Source organism: Bidens hawaiensis, unplaced genomic scaffold (assembly GCF_021521415.1).
Source record: "Bidens hawaiensis isolate Kalapana, Puna unplaced genomic scaffold, B.hawaiensis_p1.1 tig00032373_1, whole genome shotgun sequence".
NCBI classification, from domain to species: domain Eukaryota; kingdom Viridiplantae; phylum Streptophyta; class Magnoliopsida; order Asterales; family Asteraceae; genus Bidens; species Bidens hawaiensis.
The window spans coordinates 48817-71705 of NW_027495503.1; the positions used below are offsets into that span (position 1 = coordinate 48817).

At 34.8% G+C, this 22889-nt stretch overlaps 1 protein-coding gene across 1 annotated transcript; it reads right to left on the reverse strand.

Moving 5' to 3' along the window:
* Positions 1 to 1530: 1530 nt before the first annotated feature.
* LOC143583374 (uncharacterized) lies at positions 1531 to 2243 on the reverse strand. The gene is made up of 2 exons (XM_077065691.1): positions 2048 to 2243; positions 1531 to 1997 (listed from the first exon to the last, which is right to left on the reverse strand). Exons 1-2 carry the CDS (start codon positions 2241 to 2243, stop codon positions 1531 to 1533), a joined length of 663 nt encoding a protein of 220 aa, XP_076921806.1.
* Positions 2244 to 22889: the final 20646 nt, after the last annotated feature.

The following is a 22889-nucleotide window of genomic DNA, read 5'->3' on the forward strand; positions in this document are numbered from 1 at the left end:
GACAGCCTTGGACAGAACTAGATAGGACGTAAACTTATCGAATGCAAACACCACAGCTAGAAGCTCTTTCTCGGTGGTGGTGTAGTTCTCCTGAGCATCGTTTAAGGTCCGGCTCGCATAGTAGATCAGATGGAAGCGTCTCTCCTTCCGCTATCCATGAACGGTGCCGACTGCATAATCGCTCGCGTCACACATCAACTCGAATGGTAACGACCAGTCGGGAGCAACCAGGATCGGGGCGTTAACAAGTTTGTCTTTTAAAAGATCAAATGCCTATATACACTGCTCAGAAAAGACAAATGGGGCATCTTTCTCCAGAAGCTTGGTCATGGGTCTCGTGATTTTAGAAAAATCTTTAATGAAACGACGATAGAAGCCGGCGTGACCCAAAAAGCTTCGAATAGATCTCACGGAAGTCGGCGGGGGGAGTTTAGAGATTGTTTCGATTTTGGCACGATCTACCTCAATCCCCGCACTCGAGATTCGATGCCCCAAGACAATGCCCTCGCACACCATGAAATAACACTTCTCCTAGTTAAGGACTAGGTTGGTATCAATGCAACAAGACATCATCTTTTCAAGATTAGAGAGACAATGATCAAAGGAGCTTCCGAATACCGAAAAGTCATCCATGAAAACCTCCATGGAGTCCTCAATCATGTCGTGAAAGATAGCCACCATGCATCTTTGAAACGTGGCTGGAGCGTTGCAAAGTCCGATAGGCATACGTTTATAGGCAAACGTGCTATAAGGACAAGTGAATGTGGTTTTCTCCTGGTCATCTGGAGCTATCGGGATCTGAAAATACCCGGAGAAACCATCAAGAAAGCAGTAGTACTGCTGACTTGCCAAACGCTCCAGCATCTGGTCAATGAAGGGTAAAGGAAAGTGGTCTTTCCTAGTGGCATCATTCAGTCTGCGATAGTCGATGCAGACTCTCCAACCAGTCAAAGTTCTAGTGGGAATGAGCTCATTCCTCTCATTGGTGACGACAGTCATGCCACCCTTTTTTGGAACCACTTGAACTGGACTAACCCAGGGGCTATCAGAAATGGGAAAGACGATCCCTGCATCAAGGAGTTTGATAATCTCTTTCTTCACCACCTCTTGCATCTTTGGATTTAGCCTTCTCTGAGGCTGAACAACGGTTTTGAAATCATCCTCCATGAGGATTTTATGAGTGCAAAATGAGGGGTTTAAACCTTTGATGTCAATAATCTTCCAAGCAATAGCCTCCTTGTGCGCTTTGAGCACTTTCAACAGCTTCATCTTCTCGCCCTCCGTCAGTGCAGAAGCAATAATCACTGGCAACTTCCTCTCCTCGTCTAAAAACGCATACTCCAAGTGAGTGGGTAGATCTTTAAGTTCTAGGGAAGAAGGAGGACTCTCGATGGAAGGTCGGTCCTTTGGATCGACTCGCACAATCTCAGTCGATATGTCGGAATCAAGGGAGGACGACTTGGCGTCAACATCAGATAGTTGTTCGGTCATGGCGACCATCTCAACCTCTAGAATCTCCCTATCTAGAATCTATGTGTCTAAGGCGGAGCCTCCACAGATGTCACTGAAAAACTCCCCCACATGAGTCATGATCGTATCAATGAAGTATAGGGAGTCATCAGTTGATTTGGGGTGCTTGAGTGACTGTCGAACGTCAAACGTGACGTTCTCATCCCTAACTCGAAGAATCAATTTACCGTCGCGAACATCGATCAACGCTTGCGCGGTAGCAAGAAAAGGCCTGCCTAGAATGAGCGGAACGCTATCATCTTCGTTCATATCAAAAATGACGAAGTCCACCGGGAAGATGAACTTGCCGATACGAACGAGCATATTCTCAACAATCCCACGTGGATATTTTACGAATCGGTCCACCAGTTGAATGCTCATCCTCGTGGGCCTCGGCTCACCTATACCTATTCTACTGAAAACAGAATACGGCATAAGGTTAATGCTGGCTCGAAGGTCGGCCAATGCATGACTAACCGCATCCTCGCCTAAGATGCAAGGAATCGTGAAACTCTCAGGATCTTTTCAAGCATCTTGCTCTGCAGAACAGCAGAGCATCCAACACTAAGAGGAACGAAGGAGACTTTAGCTAACTTCTGCTTATTAGTGAGAATGTCCTTGAGGAATTTGGCATATTTAGGCATGTGAGTCAATGCCTCAAGGAATGGAACGTTTAGATAAAGTTGCTTAAGGAGTTCTAAGAATTTGGCGTTCTGCTCCTCGTCTCTGTCCATCTAAAGTCTCCCGGGATATGGCAATTTGAGCTTAAAAACTCTTGGTGGTGGTTTGGCTTGCTTCTTGGCCTGTGCTGTACTTGCTGGGCTGCGCCTCTGGTGCACCTTGGCAGGCAAAGACTCCATCTGAATCTCCTCGTCTACCTGCTCCTCTCCATCGACCGCAGGCTGCTCGACAACTCCTTCTATAGTCACCTCCTGAATCACGGGCTCGTCACGTGCCCCTGCACCACTCCTACTAATCACAGCTTTCGCGAATCCTCTCGGGTTTTGCTCGGTATTGCTCGGAAGTGTAACCGGCGGCCTCTCATTTAAACAACTAGCTATCTCTCCTATCTGCCGCTCTAGATTCTGAATCGATGCTCCCTGATTTTTTATGAAGGTTTCGTGCTCATGGAATTTCTCTTGGGTTTCCTTAAGACGGGAACCTTCTCGTGTCATGAGCTGGGATAGCATCTGTGTCTGCTGTGCCATCATCTCCTCTAAGGTGGGCTTCTTCTCTTCACTACTCGGTACCTCGACGGAATCCTGGAATAGGCTTTGACGTTGCTGGAAGCCGGATTGATTTCTGTTCTTCCAGTTTGAGTTTTGATTACTTCTCCATCCCGAATTATAGGAATTTTGGTTTCGGTTTGGATAGCTTATGAAGTCAACAGCCTTTTCCTGAAAACCTACGGGGCACTTATTCGTATCATGGCCCCCTCTACAAATCTCACAAAGCTGACTCTTCACCTCCAGGTCCTTTACCATCTTCGTTAATGCCTCCACCTGTGCCGTAAGTGCAATGTTCGTGTCAACCGGATGTACGCCACGTGATAGAGAGTCGACGCTCTTGGTACTCCTAGCCGGTGGTCGCTGGTATCCACTCATGGCTAACCCATTGAATAGGGCTATGCACTCATCGGTATCCTTCGTCGTTAGCAAGTTGCCTCCCGCAGCCGTGTCAAGCATACTCTGCGTCGCGTACGTCACTCCGTTATAGAACTTCTTGACAACTGTCCAGTCTTGTAGGCCATGGTTCGGACATAATGCTAGCAGATTTTTGAATCGCTCCCATGCCTCATAGAATGTCTTGGTGTCCTGCATTTGGAAAGAATGAATTTGATTACGCAAATGAGCGGCTTTAGCCGGAGGATCGTATTTTTCGAGAAATTGAGCTTGCATGGCGGCCCAAGTAGCTATGGACCCCTAAGGGAGGGATTCAAGCCACAGGCTAGCCTGATCAACGAGTGAGAATGGAAAGACGCGAAGCTTGATAGCATCTTCAGAAACGCCGGTGAGATTGAATGTGTCGCAAATACGAGCAATGCGAGTGAGATGAGAATGCGGGTTTTCGTGGATCAACCTGTGAAATTATGCAGAATGTGAAATAGTGTTCAAAATATTAGATGGAATCTGCCAATTCGTGTTTACCGCGATAGCTGGTGGAATGATGCTGGATCTCGCACCAGCATTGGCCGGACGGGCCCGATCTGCAACGGTCCTCCTCAGTGGTGGTACTGCGTCACCCATCTCTTCTACTGCAGAAGGTGCCTTAGATCGCCTATGAAACTCACGTTCGGGTTCGGAAAGAGGTTTTAACTCGGATGGTCCCTGCGAACGTGTGTGTGGCATGCACTAGTGAGATAAACAGGTGTAAGTTCAAATAAATGGCAAATAATTTTTTTTTTAAGTAGCATGTAGAGCCCCCAAACTACACGAAAATAAGCAAAATTAATTTAATTAAGCTAAACTAATCTAAACTAGAAAACAAAAATAAACAGGCAAGTTCCCAACTCGGGTTGTTCTCTAATCGCCTCAAACCGTGTCCCTGGCAACGGCGCCAAAAACTTGATGTGCGAAAATATATATATATGAATAAAATGTGATTCGCAACAAAGCTTTAAAAACCAAACAGCCTAACCTAGTTCACACAATCGGCAAGTGTACCGGTCGCGTGTAGCAAAGAGAAAGGAAATCCGGGTATCGAACTCAAGGACACTAGAGGTGGCTCGGATACTAAACCCTAACTAAGTCCTGCCCTAAAACAATATTTGATTAATTATTATTTTTTTATTAATTTATTGTAGTTAATTTAAACTATTTTAATTAACTTACTTAACTTAACGGAGCTAACGGGAAAACTTAACGACACTAACGTCACTAACGGAGTTCTCAAATATGATGAAGAGGAACCACCTAGGTAAGGAATCTTAACGACTATCAACGACGCTCGGGTGACAACGAACACAGAAACCGGGTTCTAAAGATAACCTAACTAGACAATAATAAAAGAAAATAGGTCCCCACAGTCAGTTTTACTAAAAACCCCTAAAAACGTCTAGAAAGATAGGTAAAGCATGGTTGATTTTCTAAGTACCCTAATGATTTATTACTTGGTTCGTAACAAAATCACAAATTCCTCTAGGGCTCATAATCGTAACAACCCTAGGGAATAAGGGGTAATTCAATATTAAAGATTAAATAATTCGGCTTACAAATTAACCTAATCAACGGCTAGAAAAACCAAACGAGGTCTCGCAACGGCTAACTAAATCGACTAGACCAAAGAGATAAACCGACTCCTAATGTCTTGGTCCGACTAAAAGGAGATGATCCACTGAGATGAACAACTCTAACCAATCAAACCCTATGGTGACGTCTACCATAAACGACCAAAAACACCAAGTAATCAGTCTAGCATGCAATCCTAAACAAAACACGAAACTAATTCATGTAAAGATAAAATCACAAGGGTCTAATTAATATAATATTGACAAACTCAATAGCAATCATAGAATAAAATCAAACTAATATGAACTTGACAATAGAAAATCACTTATACGTTCGCCAATCAACCCAAAACAATTGTCAAAACATCATCAATCTACCAAACCTAGGTAGTTCTAAAAATTTAGCTACTCATATTCAAATATAAAACAAAAATAAATGAGTTCATATAAAGAAGTAAATAGAAGCTCAATTAAATGATTAACTGAATTGATGAATACTTGAAGTTAGCGTACTGCTTCAATTAATTCCATGCATCAAAAGAGCACTTTCTTCAAGAGTGACAATAAGATTCTGCCAAAGAATCTCTTTTAATGCCGGCTCCTTCAATCTCCTATGCACCACCAATAACAATTTTAATAGCCCCAATACTCGAAGAAAACGTGGATCTCCCTATTGCCTCAAAACCTTCTAGAAGACCATATATTCTACCTTTCGTTCTTTATTTTCTTTTTGCGGCTCCCTTTAATCTGCCGTCAGGTCCCCCCTAACTTCTGCCGACCCCCTTTGTTATATATCCAATCGATTAGGTATTCATTCTTTCTTTTTGGGTCTTACTTCAAAAGCCTTTCAACTTTATATGGGCCCACAAAAACTTAATTACTGCATCACATAGAAAAATAAATATAAATAAATTTCATGTATAGCAATTCAAAATCTGTTTGCCTTTAAATCCAATTATATTATTATATATATATTTGACATAAGTAAACTCTTTCTTTATTTTTTCTCAAACGTGTTAATAAAACCTGTCTTTCTCTTTTTTTTTTCTTTCTTTTTTTTTAATGATAGTAATAATAAAGAAAGATATATAAAAATTTATCCATTGGCCTCAAGTTTAGTAAAAAGTACTCAATTTTATCTCGCTGTCTCATGAAACCTTCAGACTTTACATATGAGCCAAATATGAGTAATATTCAAAAAAACCTAGCTCAAAAATATTCAAAGTGTAGGAAATATTTCTATAATAATATGTATAATTGAGACCACATCAGATTCTTTCGTTCAGCAACCCCATTTTGTTGTGGAGTACACGGAGTGCTGAATTTATGAAGAACTCCCCGTTCGTTACAGTAGTCTGGCATCTTGTTGTTCTTAAATTCCGTCTCATTATCACTTATGATACGACGGATTGGAAGATTATACAGTATCTCCAATTTCTTGAATAAGACCATAAGGGAATCATATGTCTCATCTTTTCATTCCATAAACATTACCCATGAAAATCTCGAGTAGTCATCGGTAACTACAAGACAATACAGTTCGCCTGTGATACTCTTGACATTGACAGGACCAAATAGATCCATGTGGAGATGTTTAAACGGTAAGTTGATGGAGTTAACAAGTTTCTATGGATGAGGTTTCTTAGTCTGCTTTCCCTTCTTACAATCCAAACAATCTTTAGTTAGTTGAAAATTCCTCAAATTAACTCCTTCTACCAGATTCCTGTGAACTAGATAGTTCATTTTCCTCACGCTTATATGTCCCATCCTCCCATGCCATAGAACCGATTCCCGTTCAGATGCTCTTGAGATGAAACATTGAGCAGATCCAGATGAAGTTGATGTAGTGTTCATGTTCATAACATAGAGATCATTTTCTCTTGGAGCACGCATAAGAATCCACTCTTCTGGTATTTTGAAACCAGGTTTCAAAATCAAACATTTACGATCCGTGAAATGAGTAGAGAAATGTTTATCACAAATCTGTGATATCCTTAGAAGATTATTCTCCAACTCTGAAACGTAGTTGACATTCTCGAAAGTTACTTTCCGATTTGTTAAAGTTCCCTCACCAACAATTTGTCCTCCTTGGTTTCCAGCAAAACCGACATACCCTCTTCTAATAGATTTGACATCATTCAGCAAGTAGAGAGTACCCGTCATGTGCTTAGAGGCTCCACTATCCATTATCCAACGAGAATCGTGGGATCTTGGAAGCCCATGCACATAAAGTTAAAAATTCAGTGAAACAAGGAAACCCAAGCCTTCTTGGTCTTTGGTTGTTTAAAATGTTTAAACAACAACTTATCATTTTCAACCTCTGAATCACATGATAATGAATTTTCACTTAATGTTGGTGACTCAGATGCAGACTTCACTTTCTCAACACAATCAGGTAGCTTAACCGTTTTTGTTACCCAGTTTTGACCAGCAGATTGTTTCTTTTTGTAAAATGATGTTTGACTTGTTTTTGAAATTGTTGATTTTAAACCATCATTTTGAACAATCTTTTTAACATCAACTGACTCATTTCTTTTCAAAATTTTCACGTTATCAGTAACACAAACTGGTTTCTTATCACACACATAACCTAGTCCCAGTCTTTTGCTCACAGTCTTTTGAAGTTTTTGAATCGGAATGTGATCTTGTTTGTATCGATTAGGACAAGCATAAAACACATGTCCAACCTCATTACAACCAAAAAAACCGTCTCCTATCAATAAATTTATTGATCTGAGATGTAGTTTCAATACGATAACGTTCAGCTTTCAAAGGATAAAATTCATCATTTGACTATTTTCTGAATTCATCTTCCTTTTCAGACTCTGAAGTTTTACCAAGTATAAACTTGATCTTTTTCTCTTGAAATTGATTAACTGAAGAAGATTGCTTGTTATAGAAACTTGTTTTAGTAAATCTTGTCGAGTTCTCAACAACTTTCTTTTCATTGTCCAAAACTTTCTTTTGATTACCCAACCCATGAGGTTTAACAATTTTCTCATTCAATACAACTTCTGCCATTTTTACTCCAGTTGTAGAATCACAACCAGAACTCTCATTATCAACAACAGACTTAAAAATATCATCATGATGTGGTGTGTTGATTTCCAAATTGAGTGCCCTTTTCAAACCTTTCGGTTTCATTGGAATATAAGCATTCATCATCGGTGGAGACACGGCATGATAATCTTATCTAATGTTCTCGGTCTCATTATCCTTGTTCTTCGATGAAGTTTTGGGGATAATGTGATCAAGTACATATGACGATGCAGCATAGCTTACCAATTACAGGTTAACTCTTTCAGTCTCATCTTGAGTGTTTGAAGCTCAAGTTTGAGTGCTGCGTTTTCGTCAATGTGTTTGTTAATGACAATTTGTTTGTCTTCAAACGTATGCTTAAGCATCGAAATTGTCTTTTGGTTTTGTAAAATCTTTTCCCAAAGACTCTTTTACACACGATTGAAGCTTCATGTAAGCGTCATTAACGACATTTAAATCAAACAAAGCTTTATCATAGCGTACCTTTAATTCTTTGATTTCTAGATTCTTAAAGTCACATTCATCGCATGGTAATTCACATTTTTCACAAAGATTTGAGTTTAGAATTACCTCATTTGCCATGAATGCTTAATCAATTTTGTAATACCCCGGCTAAAGCGGAAACGCCTGAGTGTGACGTACAGATTGCTCAAACACACGTGACACTATTAGGTGACCATAATAACATTATTTCATTTAAATCTTCATGTAACACAAGTTTATCAAATAATACAAGTTGTAACAAATAAATAAACAAATGATAAGTTATTCTTTGAATATCCTATAGGCATGCTATGTGTCTTCTAACTTTCATCCTCGTATCTTTACACCTGTAACATATGTATAAAATAAAGTCAGCTATGAACATAGCTGGTGAACTTCCACAGTTTAAATACGTACGTAAAAACCTTACAACTCATGGACAAGTGATAAACGAGCAAGTAAGTCCTTTCCAATTGGTAACAACCAACCAACTCGGGAAATCGCGCAAGTAAGGTCCTTTCCAGTTGATAGCAATCAACGTACTCGGATAATGAGGCCCTTTTCCACTCGATACAAATGGACCGGAGTGCAAAGGGGGCGTATGATCATACTTAATGAGGCTTCCCAACCGTGCAAGTAATATTCGTGCAAGTAATATTTGTGCAAGTAATACAAGTAACACACAAGTCCATATACGAATTGTAGTTTTGTAATAGAAGTAACAATACTTGCATTTCAATATGGATACATATGCTACCCCAAAACAATAAAAATATTAAAAATGGGTGGTGAAAAACTCACTTTGAAATTGAAGATAAACGTTGCAATGAAAACCGAAAGAATGATAACGAAACCGAAGCGGTCGAACATGCGTTAAAGAAATCCGAAACGATAGAACTTCTCGAACTATAATTAAAACAAAAGCAAAGTCTAACTATCGGGATTGAAAGGTTAAAATTATTTTGTTAACGGAGTTAAGCATTATTTAATGTAACTTTTATTATTTTATGGCATTTTTATATTTTAATAATATTGTTTAAGCTTTAACGGGTTTTAACGATTTAAATTAATATTTTATTAATAACTTAACGCTAATACGAGAATTATGATATTTGCGAATCACGGATTTTAACTATAGTTTTTAGGTGAAAATGTTAAACTTAGATTTATACATAATTTATTTATGTTAAAATGATTTTATTTGATTTAAAATAATTTTTAATAATCTATTTGGTTTATTTAATAATAAAGACGACTTAAAAGAATTCGGTTCATTTCCGGTCGGACCCGGACTCAACTTTAGGTTGGGTTCGTTTCCGACATGGTAAAAAGTTTTATATTTTAGAGAGTGAGATGAAAAAAATTAGTTTTAGATGTTGGATAAATAAAATAACTAAACCGAACCGAATAAATACATAAGCGAGTCAAGATCGTTTTTGATGAACTACACTATTGTTAAATAAATAATATAACATTAAGTTCTAAACGACACGAACAAGCAGAAACTAAAAACATACCCGGAATAAGAACTTAGATAATAAAAGAAGAAATCTTGAACTTCACGGTTTGACTTCATAAATCAAAGTAGGTGAAAATCACCAAAATGAGAAAATAACAAGAATCTTTTGTAAATTGAGTTGTGAGGAAATGAGAATGAATGGAGCTCTATTTATAAGTGAAGTGAGCTAGAGTTGTTTCAATTGTATTAAATTGGTCAAAATACTTAATGGGTCATGAATGCCATTTAAAACTTGTAATTGGTCATAAAAATTAAATTGTAACCTACAATTTATATTCAAACACATTTATTATCATCATAAAGAATTTTGACCAAGATTTAAATGTAGTAGGAATGTATTTTTCTTCATCTTTTAAAACCAACTAAGTAAAAAAAATGTGACATAATTAAATAATAATAAAAAAATGTACTTTGGTTATACGTAAGTAATGTTATCTATGCGACATTTGAATAAAGTATATATATATATATATATTAGTAATGGTTAATATATTTAAATAAATTTAGGAAAAGCTATTACATATGAAATATGTAACATATGATTGTATTTATAACTAAATGGATCATCTCGACTAATAAAACGGATTAGTTTTCAAAATATATTTACTCTTTAGTCCTTGAACTTTGAGGTGCAATCTATATGAAATAGAATTTATATAACTTGGATATTTTTATATTTTACCCGCACAGTTTGCAAATTGTTTTATCTTTAAAACATTGACTTTCGTTAATTGCGCAAAATGAATTGAAAGTGACAAATGATAACCGTAAATCCTCGGAATTCAATACGAATAGAAAATGAAGGTATGATAAACGACGAACAAGAGTACATTAAAATGAAAAACCGGGTCGGTTTAACGAACACAATACTAACTCAAAAATGACGAATGTCACTTGAAGTGAAACTTAAGAATCTTTTAATAATATATATATATTTATATATATTTATAAACAAAAACCAAAAATTGGAAATGGGTCGGGTTTTCAGATTTGAAAAGTAACGAATGTTACAAATTTGTTCCTCACTTAAGTTTCTGAGTCATCATCAGTGATATCTTCCACCACTCCTTCAACGAATCTTTCTTTAACTATCTTTTCATCAACAGCAACAGATTCCTTCTCATCTCCTGACTTGTTGACTTCTGGACTTTCATCATCCTCTTCCACTCCAAAGTCAATTTTTCCTTGTGGAATATCTTCTTCATAAAACCAACCTGCAAAAAACTCTCGATAATGTCAGGAGGAAATAATGAAACAAGATAGTCAGAAGGAACCTCATGAATTTTATCATAGGTTCGAGGAAGTTCATCATCAGAAGTATCACAATCAACTTCTTTCACATCATTGTTGCTATCTTCATTCACATCCTTATCTTCATTCACATTCTTTGCTTCATTCATATCCTTGACCAAGTTCTCATCTTTGACCGCATCCTTGTCTTCAACCTTATTATCCATCTTGACCACACTCTCACCAATTACTTCCTGTTTGTCTTCATCAACCACTTGAGCTACATTCGCTTGGAATACAAAATTCCAATTGAAGCCTTTTTCTAATTGGGCTGTAGCTACCTTTTGTTGCGAGGTTGATGCTTCAGTAGGTTTCTTTCCCTTTGATGATTCTCCCTCTGGACGATGATATATAGCTTGTTTTTAGTAGTCTCGTCCAAAAGGATTAGCAGCATTATCATCCACTCTCTTATTTGTGCATTCCCTTTTAAAATGACCTTTCTCTTTGCAATGAAAACATCTAACCTTAGACTTGTCAAATCCTAATTTAGAAGTTGTACCATCAAGCACGTTTCGACCAGTTATTTCTTTGAATCTCTGAGCTCGTCTTATAACACTTGCCATGCACCACCTAATATCAATCATCTCCATTTGCTCCGGGTCTATTTGGTCATAATCTTCTTTAGTCATGTTGTAATTCCCAATGCGACCCGCCACCAAACACTCATATGATTCTAGAACGGCTCCTAGAAAAGCCATGTGTTCCTTGATAGTGTCAGTGGTCATGTTTCCCATATTCTTCATATTCACTGCTATGTTGCATTGAAGAACATCATAATCCTTTGAACTTGACGCTTGAGTAGTTGGAATTGTTCTAGAATAACTACTACTATATTAAGGAGTAGCAGCAACATTAGTAACACAAGCTTGACTGAGTGGCTCAGCACAAAAAGAAATAGGAATTTTGGGATTTTGAGTAACACTTGAATTAGAATTCTTGTAATACAAGCCCACATCTTGTGATACAGCTGTAGATTTCATCTTTTGTTTCATTCTAAGCTCCAGATCATGAGCTTCAAGCTTTTCGATGAAACTTGCAAAGTTCAAACGAGCATAAGCAATGGTATTAGATTGCTGAATCATAATAAAAGTACCCGACTCCTCATGAAAAGCATCAGCAAGTTTATCGACGTACTCATATTCAGGCTTATCAATCTTCGGCCTTTTCATCTCATTCACAATATAGTAGTATCTTTCAATCAATTGAGCAAAAGATTCACCCTTGACTTGAGTAAATATATCGAATTCCTTTTTGAGAAGTGCAATTTTACCCTTACGCATGTCAGGGTTCCTTCGATCTTTGTTTAGAAGTGCATGCCAAATGGAATAACATGAGCCATTATGTTGCAGTAGTTGGAAGATCTCGGCTTTGATAGCTTGTTGAAAGAGGTTTAACATCTTTTTCTCCTTTAGGAACAAAGCCTTTTCATTATCAGCAATTTGAGATAATCGATAATTTTCTTCGTTCTCATTCTTGGGAATTATGTACTCTTCCTCCACGGCAGTCCATGTTTCGTAGTTCAACGCTTGAACATACGTCTCGAATTTGTCAGCCCATGAAGGATAATCTTCCATCCTAAGAAGCTTTGGAGGCTTATTAGCTATATCCATCTCATTTTCCAAATTGATGTTCTGAAGTAGAATAGACGGTTGTGACACGAATGCACCTAGACTTTCCATTGTGATCAAAGTTAACGTATGTCTTCTCTGGTTAACGGATATGCTAAGAATACAATGAATGGTCAACGGATATGTAAAGATTAACGGATATGTTCTGGGGTTAAGGCTGTCAACGGATATGTTATTAGAAATGGTCAACGTATATGTTCTAAGTCCACGAATATGTTATTCAGTATAACATATACGGCGTATATCTTATACACCGTATATGTTATGCGTAGGCAACATATGCACTGTCAAGACATATGCGCTGATCATTATCATTTTGGTAATTTTGGAATTTTATGTGCAAATGATGTAGGAATTGAATGAAACTTTGTAGGGTTTGTCACGGATGTGTAAGGAAGGTTCTGTGAAGTTTTGGAGAACTTTTGATGGTTGAATTTGTAATTAGAGAGAAAACCTTGAAAACTTGAATGTTCAAACTAGTAACGAGCCTTAAAGCTTTAATACCACTTGTAGGAACGCCTTGAATGCAGATTTAATTGACAATCAGGATCTCTAGTTGTTACAGCCTCTAACTCAATGTGCGGAATCCATTGAGAATGAAGACAATCAAGTAAACATTAAGCACATTATCATTGATAAATCAAAGGATTACAAGATATGACACTTTTAGTACTTTCTCTCTCTACTCTCTCTCTAACATTCAGCCAAAAGTCTTAAGTACAAACGCATAAGTCCCCTATTTATAGGAAACATTCACAAGCTCATCAAGGCCGTATATGTTATACGACGTATAACATATACGTCGCATATCATATGTGTTGACCTTGAGACTTATGCGTTGACTATCAAACACAAACTATACATTTGACATTTTTAGCCTTATACAATCATATATAATCCATGTAAGACCCCCTAGCAATAGACATTATGCTCTAACATGTCTTTTGATTTTTGCTATCCTAAGTCTTTTTAAGCATCTTTAGGTTACTCCTTACGTCCCTTACACTCCAGGATGTATTGTGATTAGTGATACTGAGAGGTGATCTAGTCATTAGAGTACTTTAATACTGTTGGAGAGACTGAGAGGTAATCCAACCAACCGGTTTGCGTCATACGTCTTTTAGGTAATCCTTTTAGGTCACACCCAGAGAATGATCAGGGATCCACTAGGATATCTAGGGTGTCGTATTTTTAGATTCCGGGGCCATCACAGTTTCCATAGCCGATAAGCATCCACGATTCACAAATAGTATTTCAAGCCTAGGTAACGCCTTTCTCATTATTGTTTTATTCTAAGTCTTGGATTTTTAAATTTAATTTACTAGTTTAATTTAGTTTAATTGGTTATAAGTTTTAAAATAAAATAAATAAATATTCAAAAATAATTAGTTCAAGTGTCAGTTTTAGTTTAAGTATTCTTTAGTTTATAGTTAATAAACAAAAACATAAAAATCAATTAAATATATTTATTCAAGTTTTTAGTCAGAGTCTAGTTTTAGGTGTCGCTAGTGTCCTTTGGGTTTGATATCCGGACTTCATTAGGCTTTACTACAGTTGATAGGTAAACTTGCGTGTCTGGTGGTCTAGCATTAGGATAGTCTAGATTTATAAATTAAAAACTAGAGTGTTTAGGTTAGGTTACTATTTTATAGACCGCTTTCATCACATCAAGTTTTTGGCGCCGTTTCCGGGGACACTTAGGCGATAGAGAAACTAGCTTTGATTGATATACTTAATTGATTACTTGGTCTTATTTGTGTGTCTAATTGTTAGTGTCTAGTAGGTCTTAGGGAGTCTTTTTAGTGTGTCTAATAATTTTTGTAAATTATTATTAGTATTATTATTTTATATTATATATATATATATATATATATATATTTTATATATATTTAAATTTTGTAAATATTATTATATATTTTTCTGGTGCCTGTGATTAAACTAAAATTAAAAACTAAGATTAAACTAAAAATTAAAACTAATTAGTAAAACTAAAGATGACTCGAATTGGAATTTGGATTTAATTCAGATGATTATAAACAACCACCTAGGCTAGAATCCCTAATGCATCAATTATCAAATGATTGGAAAATGCTAAGTTATGGAATCGAGATCTTAAAGTATTTACTTAAAGGGAAGCCAAACAGAACCCTCGATCTTTCTCAAGGAGACACCTATGGAACCCTAATAAATTATTAAAAATACCGGATTAATTAGACTCGCTCACGGTCGCTAATTTATTTTATGACAAACACCTCTATAAAAAATCCTACCTTATAGCACGGTAATCAAAGGTAGTTTAAAGAATTCACTTGACTAGATAGACAAGGCAAATAAACCAAACATAGACAGACTCCTTAGAGAGAACTAAATCAAGCAATTTATCAACCAAGACCTATCAAATAATCTATCACCTTATAGCTATTTATATTAGTAGAACACTTAAGTCTACTCGATTAATTATTATTGTTCCTATGGTTTTATTGCAAATCACCCACAAACTAGTCAAAAATACACAGTAGATAGCCTAATAGTATCCTATTACATGAAACAATCACCAAAGACTCTGTGTAACAATAAAACTCATCAAACAATCCTAAGCACATATGCATCGAATGAATAAAAATAAACTGTTTACTTGATCATAAATCCATAACAAAAGCAAAATCCAAACCAAAATAACAAATCAACAAGAGTTTATCATAGAGCCTTGGGGGTCTTAAGAGTTTAGCCTAGCATAACTGAATCAAACAAAATTCAAATGGAATTCATGGTCAAAATCATAACAAAAACAGAAAATGGAAGAATTAGGATGATAAAACCGTTGTCTTCGCTCCCGCTTGATTAGCACGATGCGTTCAAAATTTTGTTTTTGTTTCAAAATTTTGTTTTTGAAACGGACGTGGCTAAAACAAAATTATTCATGCCGGTTCAAGCTAAATCTTCTCTGGTTCATTCCTGTTCGTAGTGTAGGCTCGTGTAGCTCCGTCCATTATTGCTCTTTTCAACACCATTCAAGTCCCAGGACATACAAAACAAAACTAAGTTAGTAGTATACAAATTCGAAACAAAAACAAACTAAAAACAATTAAAAAGGATACAAACTATTCAAGGGAAAATATGTGTACTTAGCAATATATTATGTATCGTATGTGTGGCCGTTATGACCACAAAAAATTTTGTTTTAGCCACGTCCGTTTCAAAAATCCGTGGCGAAAGTGTTTTTGTCATAAGGCATTTTGTCCCATTAAGTGTGGATAAAGGGTAGCAACAACCGCATAAACTCATAGTAAATGCGACAACATGTATTATATAGTCACAGAAAAGTTTGTTTTCAACACATTCGTTTTGAAAAAAATGTGGCCCGTGGGTTGCAACAACCATATCAATTTATTGTGATTCGACGTGTCCATTTTCGTGTAATAATACATTTAATTTCAAATTTAATTTGGGAAATAAAACTTCACTTAAGATGACAAAACTAAAAATGAATTAACCAAATGATATATTAACAGTATAAATCAAAATATATCCATATATATAATCAGGTGTTCAACTTAAACAGCAAAGACTTTATACTTCTAAATCAACGCCATTTGTTAAATTTATTGATCTTATTGCTCCTTGCCTTTTTATGTCTTCTTTCTAATTTGGTAGCTAGAGCAACAAAATACGGAAACAAATTATATGAGTACCCAAATAAAAGCAAATATGCATGACTCATATTTGCAAACACAATACATACCTCCTGGATGCTTGTTTTTTTCTTGTTCCAAACAAGATTGCCTATATGGCGTAGCTTAACCTTTGTTGTTTTTCTGTTTTTCGTGTTTAAAAAAAAACATTCAACTGATTAGATTATGAATAATCATCACCTGTCGAATAAAATAAACTATGAAATACTTACCAATTCTTTGAACAAAGTGTGAAATACGTCAGCATTAGTAGTCTTCACATAATTGAACTACAATTCAATTAATTAGGTTATGAAATTACGATCGACAGCCACATGAAAATTTATTAAAAGAATAATGAGAATGTCAAACTCTTATCAAAATTTTAGCATTACTACGGTGGTTAGATCTAACAATATTCTCCACTTAATTTACCTAAAAAAATGTTGTATAAATATTATTATACTATATTAATTAGGTTGCTACATAACAGTATGTGCCATGGTCATTGCTAGCCAACGAGAGAGCAATGTTAGTTTTTAAAAGTAACAGATATGTTCATCAAAACACAAAGAATATCTTCGTAATTTTTATGATAAACAACTTCCATGTGAAACTGCTATTGCATTTTAGGGCATATGCTGTTCATGGATAGGTTGTTTTAAACTGATCAACACATGAGAGAGGAGGGGGTGCTGTCGTTTACTGAAAGTTGTTTAAAGAGGTGTCGGATTAAGTTTTAGATATCACTAACAGTAGGTAACATTTGATTACTACTAAAGCATAATTTATATATTTAAACTAAGTCACAAAATTTACCGTAAATTTTAGTTATGGTCGGATTAACAGTGGGTTTGTAGTGGTGACACTTGCTCTTTTCAATCTGTATATAAAATTTCAAAAGAATGTAATGAAATGCTTTTTAAGATAACATTATAAACATGTTTAATAAACCAAAAAAAGTTTGAAGTTAAACTTAAAAATTTATCTGCCATTACATTAACTGTAAAGAACGGGTTTCATAAGCATATCCACCTCGTTATCATATACCTTGTAATTAATACATAAACATCAACTATACATACAACTATGAAATCATGATATACACAAAGAAACCGAGTTGAATTAGAGAATGAAGTTAGTTAGCATTTTATCTCTAAGACAAACACATCCTCTTTGTTGTTTTGTACCTATGCACATATCAGGCATATATATATATATATATATATATAAAATTAATGAAACCCAGTAAATATGTATAAATAATGTCATATTTTCAAGTACTTAACAATTACCCGTTGATAAAAATAATAAGATTATAACAAGAAACATTTTTCAGGAACCAAATACTGCCATATTGTTAACGTAACTAATTGTACATAAAATAAAAAATATTCGATAATATATTCGAAAAAACAAGAAGGATCAGTGGCACGTCACACACAACAAAAATTCACAATATCATTCAGATTCTAAGTTATTATTTTAACCCAATCACCTCAATAACTTGATACTAGTAAGATTATCTGAATATGTAAATTAACAGCCATAACAGACACAACTTTCAAGTTAATACCTAATAAGTAGATACTAACAAGATTCGATGAAACTGTACATGCGTTTATAAGTAAAAGATATATTAAAATTATAAGATTATAGCAAAAAAAAATTGTATTTAGGAAACAAACATGACCCGTAGCATCTCACATAAAACAAACAAACACATTATCATACATGTGGCAAGTAACATTATTAATGTGAACTAGTAAAATCATTCAACTAGCAAGAAGGTTAATACATAAATAACTTGACACTAGTAAGATTAGATGGATATTATTAATGTGAATAGCATAATAACAGGATTAATGGCATCCCGTATACAACAAACAGAACCAATATCATACATGGAGCAAGTTAATACTGCAATATGTTGATACTAGTAAGATTAGACGAACATTCTTAATAAGAAATAGCAAAATAACATAATTATTGGCATCTCATAAGCACAATAATATCGTTCAAGTAGCAAGTTAACACCTCAATAGTTTGATACTGGTAATAGTAGATGAACATATTTAATATGGAATAATAAAATAACAGGATTAGTGGCATCTCACTCTCACATACAACAAACAAATACAATATAATAAAGGTAGCCATTTAATAACTCAATAGCTTGATACTGGTAACATTTTATGAGCATATTTAATATGAAATAGCAAATAACATGATTATTAGCATCTTATATAAAACAAACAGACACAATAGTATCATTTAAGTAGCAAGTTATACCTCAATAGCTTGATACATGTAAGATTAGATGAACATATTTAATATGTAATAACAAAATAACAGGATTAGTGACATCTCACATACAGCAAACAAACACAATATCATACAAGTAACAACTTAATACCTCAATAGCTTGATACTGATAAGACTAGATGAACAGATTTAATATGAAATAGCAAAATAACATGATTATTGGCTTCTCAGATACAACAAACAAACATACTAATATCATTCAAGTAGCAAGTTAATACATCAATAGTTTGATACTAGTGAGATTAGATGAATATATTTAATATGAAATAACAAGATTAGAGGTTTCTCAAATACAACAAATAAACACAATATCATACAAATTGTAAGTTAATACATCAAAAGCTTGATACTAGTAAGATTAGATGAACATTCTTAATATAAACTAGCAAAATAACATGATTATTGGCATATCATATACAACAAATAGATACCGTTCAAGTAGCAAGTTAATACCTTAATGGCTTGATACTAGTAAGATTAGATGACCATATTTAATATGAAATAACAATAGCAGGATTAGTGACATCTCACATGCAATAGACAAAAAAAATATAATGCAGGTAGGAAGTTAATACTTCAATAGCTTGATACTAATAAGATCAGATGAACATATCTAATATGTGAAATATCAAAATAAAAGGATTGCTGACGTCTCACATACAACAAAGAGACACAATAATATCATTGATGTAGATGTCGTGGTCTAATATAAAATAAAGTAATTATGAGTCTTAAATACCTACATAAGTACTAGTAAGTAAGGTGCCGAACCAAGAGAAGTATGTGGTAAATGTGTAATGTAACTGATTTATAACATTGTGAAGATTATTATATTATGAAGATTTAGTCGACTACTAATCACACTAGCAATAATTTGAGATTTAAATAACACGGTCACTTGACAAGTTGTAAACAATTAATGAAAGACTAATCACACCCTGGTTCAGAAATATGTAATACTAGTAGCCTACACAATTGACTTGATTTGAATTAAACACACTTGAAATTTTAGGTTAATCAACATACATTCCTAATTAATAATAGGTGTTAACAATCGTCTATCGTCTGTAACCGGTGTAAGAAAACCTTCACTCTATGAAATCACAAACAACTGTACACTTCATAAACCAAAAACAGTTAACAACCCTAGTCTAAATCAGTCTTAATAGAAATCCTCATTTCATAATGTTACTAATGCAAGGAAATCTTAACAATTATGAATCCAAGACAATACTAACAACTTAATCCAAAATATTTAGTCCATTACATAGGTTCAAATCAAAGCAAAATTGTAGAACAATAAAACCTAGGCTACATAATCTTACACCCAGATATGAGTCAAAGGGAATTAGCCTCTCATGGTAGCCATTAGATCTTCAATTGATGATTGGAACTCGTTAGGCATCGATCGAATGATGTTTAGTGGTGTTTCCTAGACCAAAAGTCATCCAAAACGGCCAAGGGAAGTTAAAAACGAGTTAGGGTTTATAATGGACCTTCTATACCTAAAAAAACTCGTAAGTTCGCGTCACTTATCAGCACCTGGTGTAAGCTACTCCCTACCCGGCATAAGCTACACAAGGCCTTGTTTTCCAACGGCAAAACAAACTTTTTAAAATTACTTACGCAGTAAGCTACGTCGGGACCTAAAATTCCATGTTTCATCTTGTTTCCAATCCAATGCTTCTATAACTCACTTAGGCTCAATTTCCCACTTTGGTTAGCTTCTGTTTACTCCCTGATCTTCCCGAGACTTCATCCCATGCTCGTACAAGTCCTAGTTTAGCATATTTAACATTTAATGACATGCAACATATAAGCACCTATGAGTATCATTTTTCACACAATAAACTAACTAAAACTAATAAAATAATACAAATAAATAAATGATTTATACCCGACCATCAATCATTCAAGTAATAATATTTATAGGTAAATATTCAGTATCTTTTTAGTTTCTTTCGCAGGTTCGGGATTCGTTTAAGAAATTAAATTTTAGAAGATTTAGCTATGTAAGATTTAAAGAAAGTGAGTTTATATTTCATATTTTAAAGAAATTTTGGTTAAAATATTTTCTAGTTTATTTTTGACTAGTTTGGTTCGTCTTTGAATAACAAACCAAATCTTTATTAAAGAGGAAACGCTTAAGCGAGTGGTTTGTTTTTTTTTTTTTTTTTTGTTGTTGAACAGGAACCCGGGGTTGCGTCGGGTTTATGTTCATAATTTTATGTAGTGAAGGTGATGTTTAAAAGGTTAAAAAGTTAGCTTCTCATATTTTAGTTTAGGAAAAGTCTTAACCGAACATTAATGAACCGAGTGCGGGAATATGTCGTTACCTCATATGCTAATTATTTTGACAACATGATAATGATCAAAATATGTAAACAAACTGAAATTATCATAAAAATTACCCAGATTTAGATAAACGAAAGAAAGACTTTGTGCAGTTGGCTTACAAAGTCAAACTTGGTTCTTGAGCACTAAAGAGAAAGCACGAATGAATTGGAGCGAAAATTGAGTTGTGGCAAGGGTTTAGCGGAGGAATGGGTCTCCTTTTATAGTCATAACTTCATTAATAACAAGGTTGAAAGGATTAATTGCAATGGCTAGTCAAGGGGATAGTCTTTAGGGATTGAATAAATGATTTGACTAATTGAATAAGTTCAATGATGAATTGAAGTCAACGAATCATGCATACAAGTTATAATAATGCCCATGAACATAGTACAATGTTCAAAACAAGTCAAAAGGCGAGGAATCAGCAAGACATGATGCTTGTCGTGAAGCAAGCATTTTTCAACTCTCTACTGACTATGTCACGCTTCGTGAAGTGTGCAGGCACAAACCTCATAACGCATGATGCATCAAGTTAATGTTAGGTCAAATATTTGCCTCGCTTGTCGCGGAGGGAGAAGCCCCCCCCCCCCCCCCCCCGCAACACGCGGCGTACTCCTGAGTCAAAATTTCGGTTTTTAGCAGTTTTGGTCCTTGAACTTGGCTTAGATACAAATTAAGTACAAAAACGTGAAATACAACTTGGAATTAAATTTATAACAACATCATAAATAATAATACATCTTTATAACATAAACAAAATAATGAACATAAATACTTGACAAATTCATCATCTTTTTTTAATAACTAAAGATCCGAATTACATCAAAACATTTTAAACGGGTCGGGTTTCATGTTTAATGAGTGATAAATGTCACATGATTCACAAATTTTTGAAATTTTGTCCCAAAATTAGTAAAAAAGTTAAAAAAAAGAAACAAACTACGACATAGAATTGTTTTAGTAAAATAAGTAAATAAAATATAAGATAATACTGATGTTCGAATGACTCGGAAAAACATTAAAAATGTGAAATATGACAAGGACGCTTATGTATAAAATGTACCAGCGGCGTCTCCACCATGTCCTTATAATATTTTATTTGTTTCGTTTCCCAAATCACTTTCAGCTTTGCATTTTGACGCACAACAAAGCTTGCTATGATTTCCATGTGGGGGGCCTTCATAATTACGTATGCATCCATAATTAGTAGGGTCGTTGGATGGTCTACATAGTTCGTTCTATTGTCTAGGTTAAAACTACCGAAATAAATACGCGAAAGACAAAAATAAAATAAGATTTTAAGATCATGGTTCAATTTAGGCACCATATGAGATTTTGTCAACTTCTAGGAAGTTTAACGAGATCAAGCACAACATTATAATGAATGGGGATCCTCTCGGGTATAGATAAAAGAACTAACAAAGTGTTTGAAATGTAGGAGAAGAAATAGTTGTTTGTGCAGGTGTTGTGATGTGCTGAAAGCGGTCTATAAAAACTTAGCCTAACCTAGACACTCTAGTTTTAAATTTATAAATCTAGATTATCCTAATGCTAGACTACTAGACTGGCAAGTGTACCTATCTACTGTAGTAAAACCTAATGAAGTCCGGATATCGAACCCAAAGGACACTAGCGACACCTAAACTAGACTCTAACTAAAAACTTAAATAAATATATTTAATTGATTTTTGTGTTTTTTTATTTATTAACTATGAACTAAAGAATATTTAAACTAAAACTGACACTTACACTAATTATTTTTCAATTTTTATATATTTTGTTTTAAAACTTATAATTAATTTAACTAAATTAAACTTAAAGATCTAATACTTAAGCGAAAACAATTATAAGAAAGGCGTTAT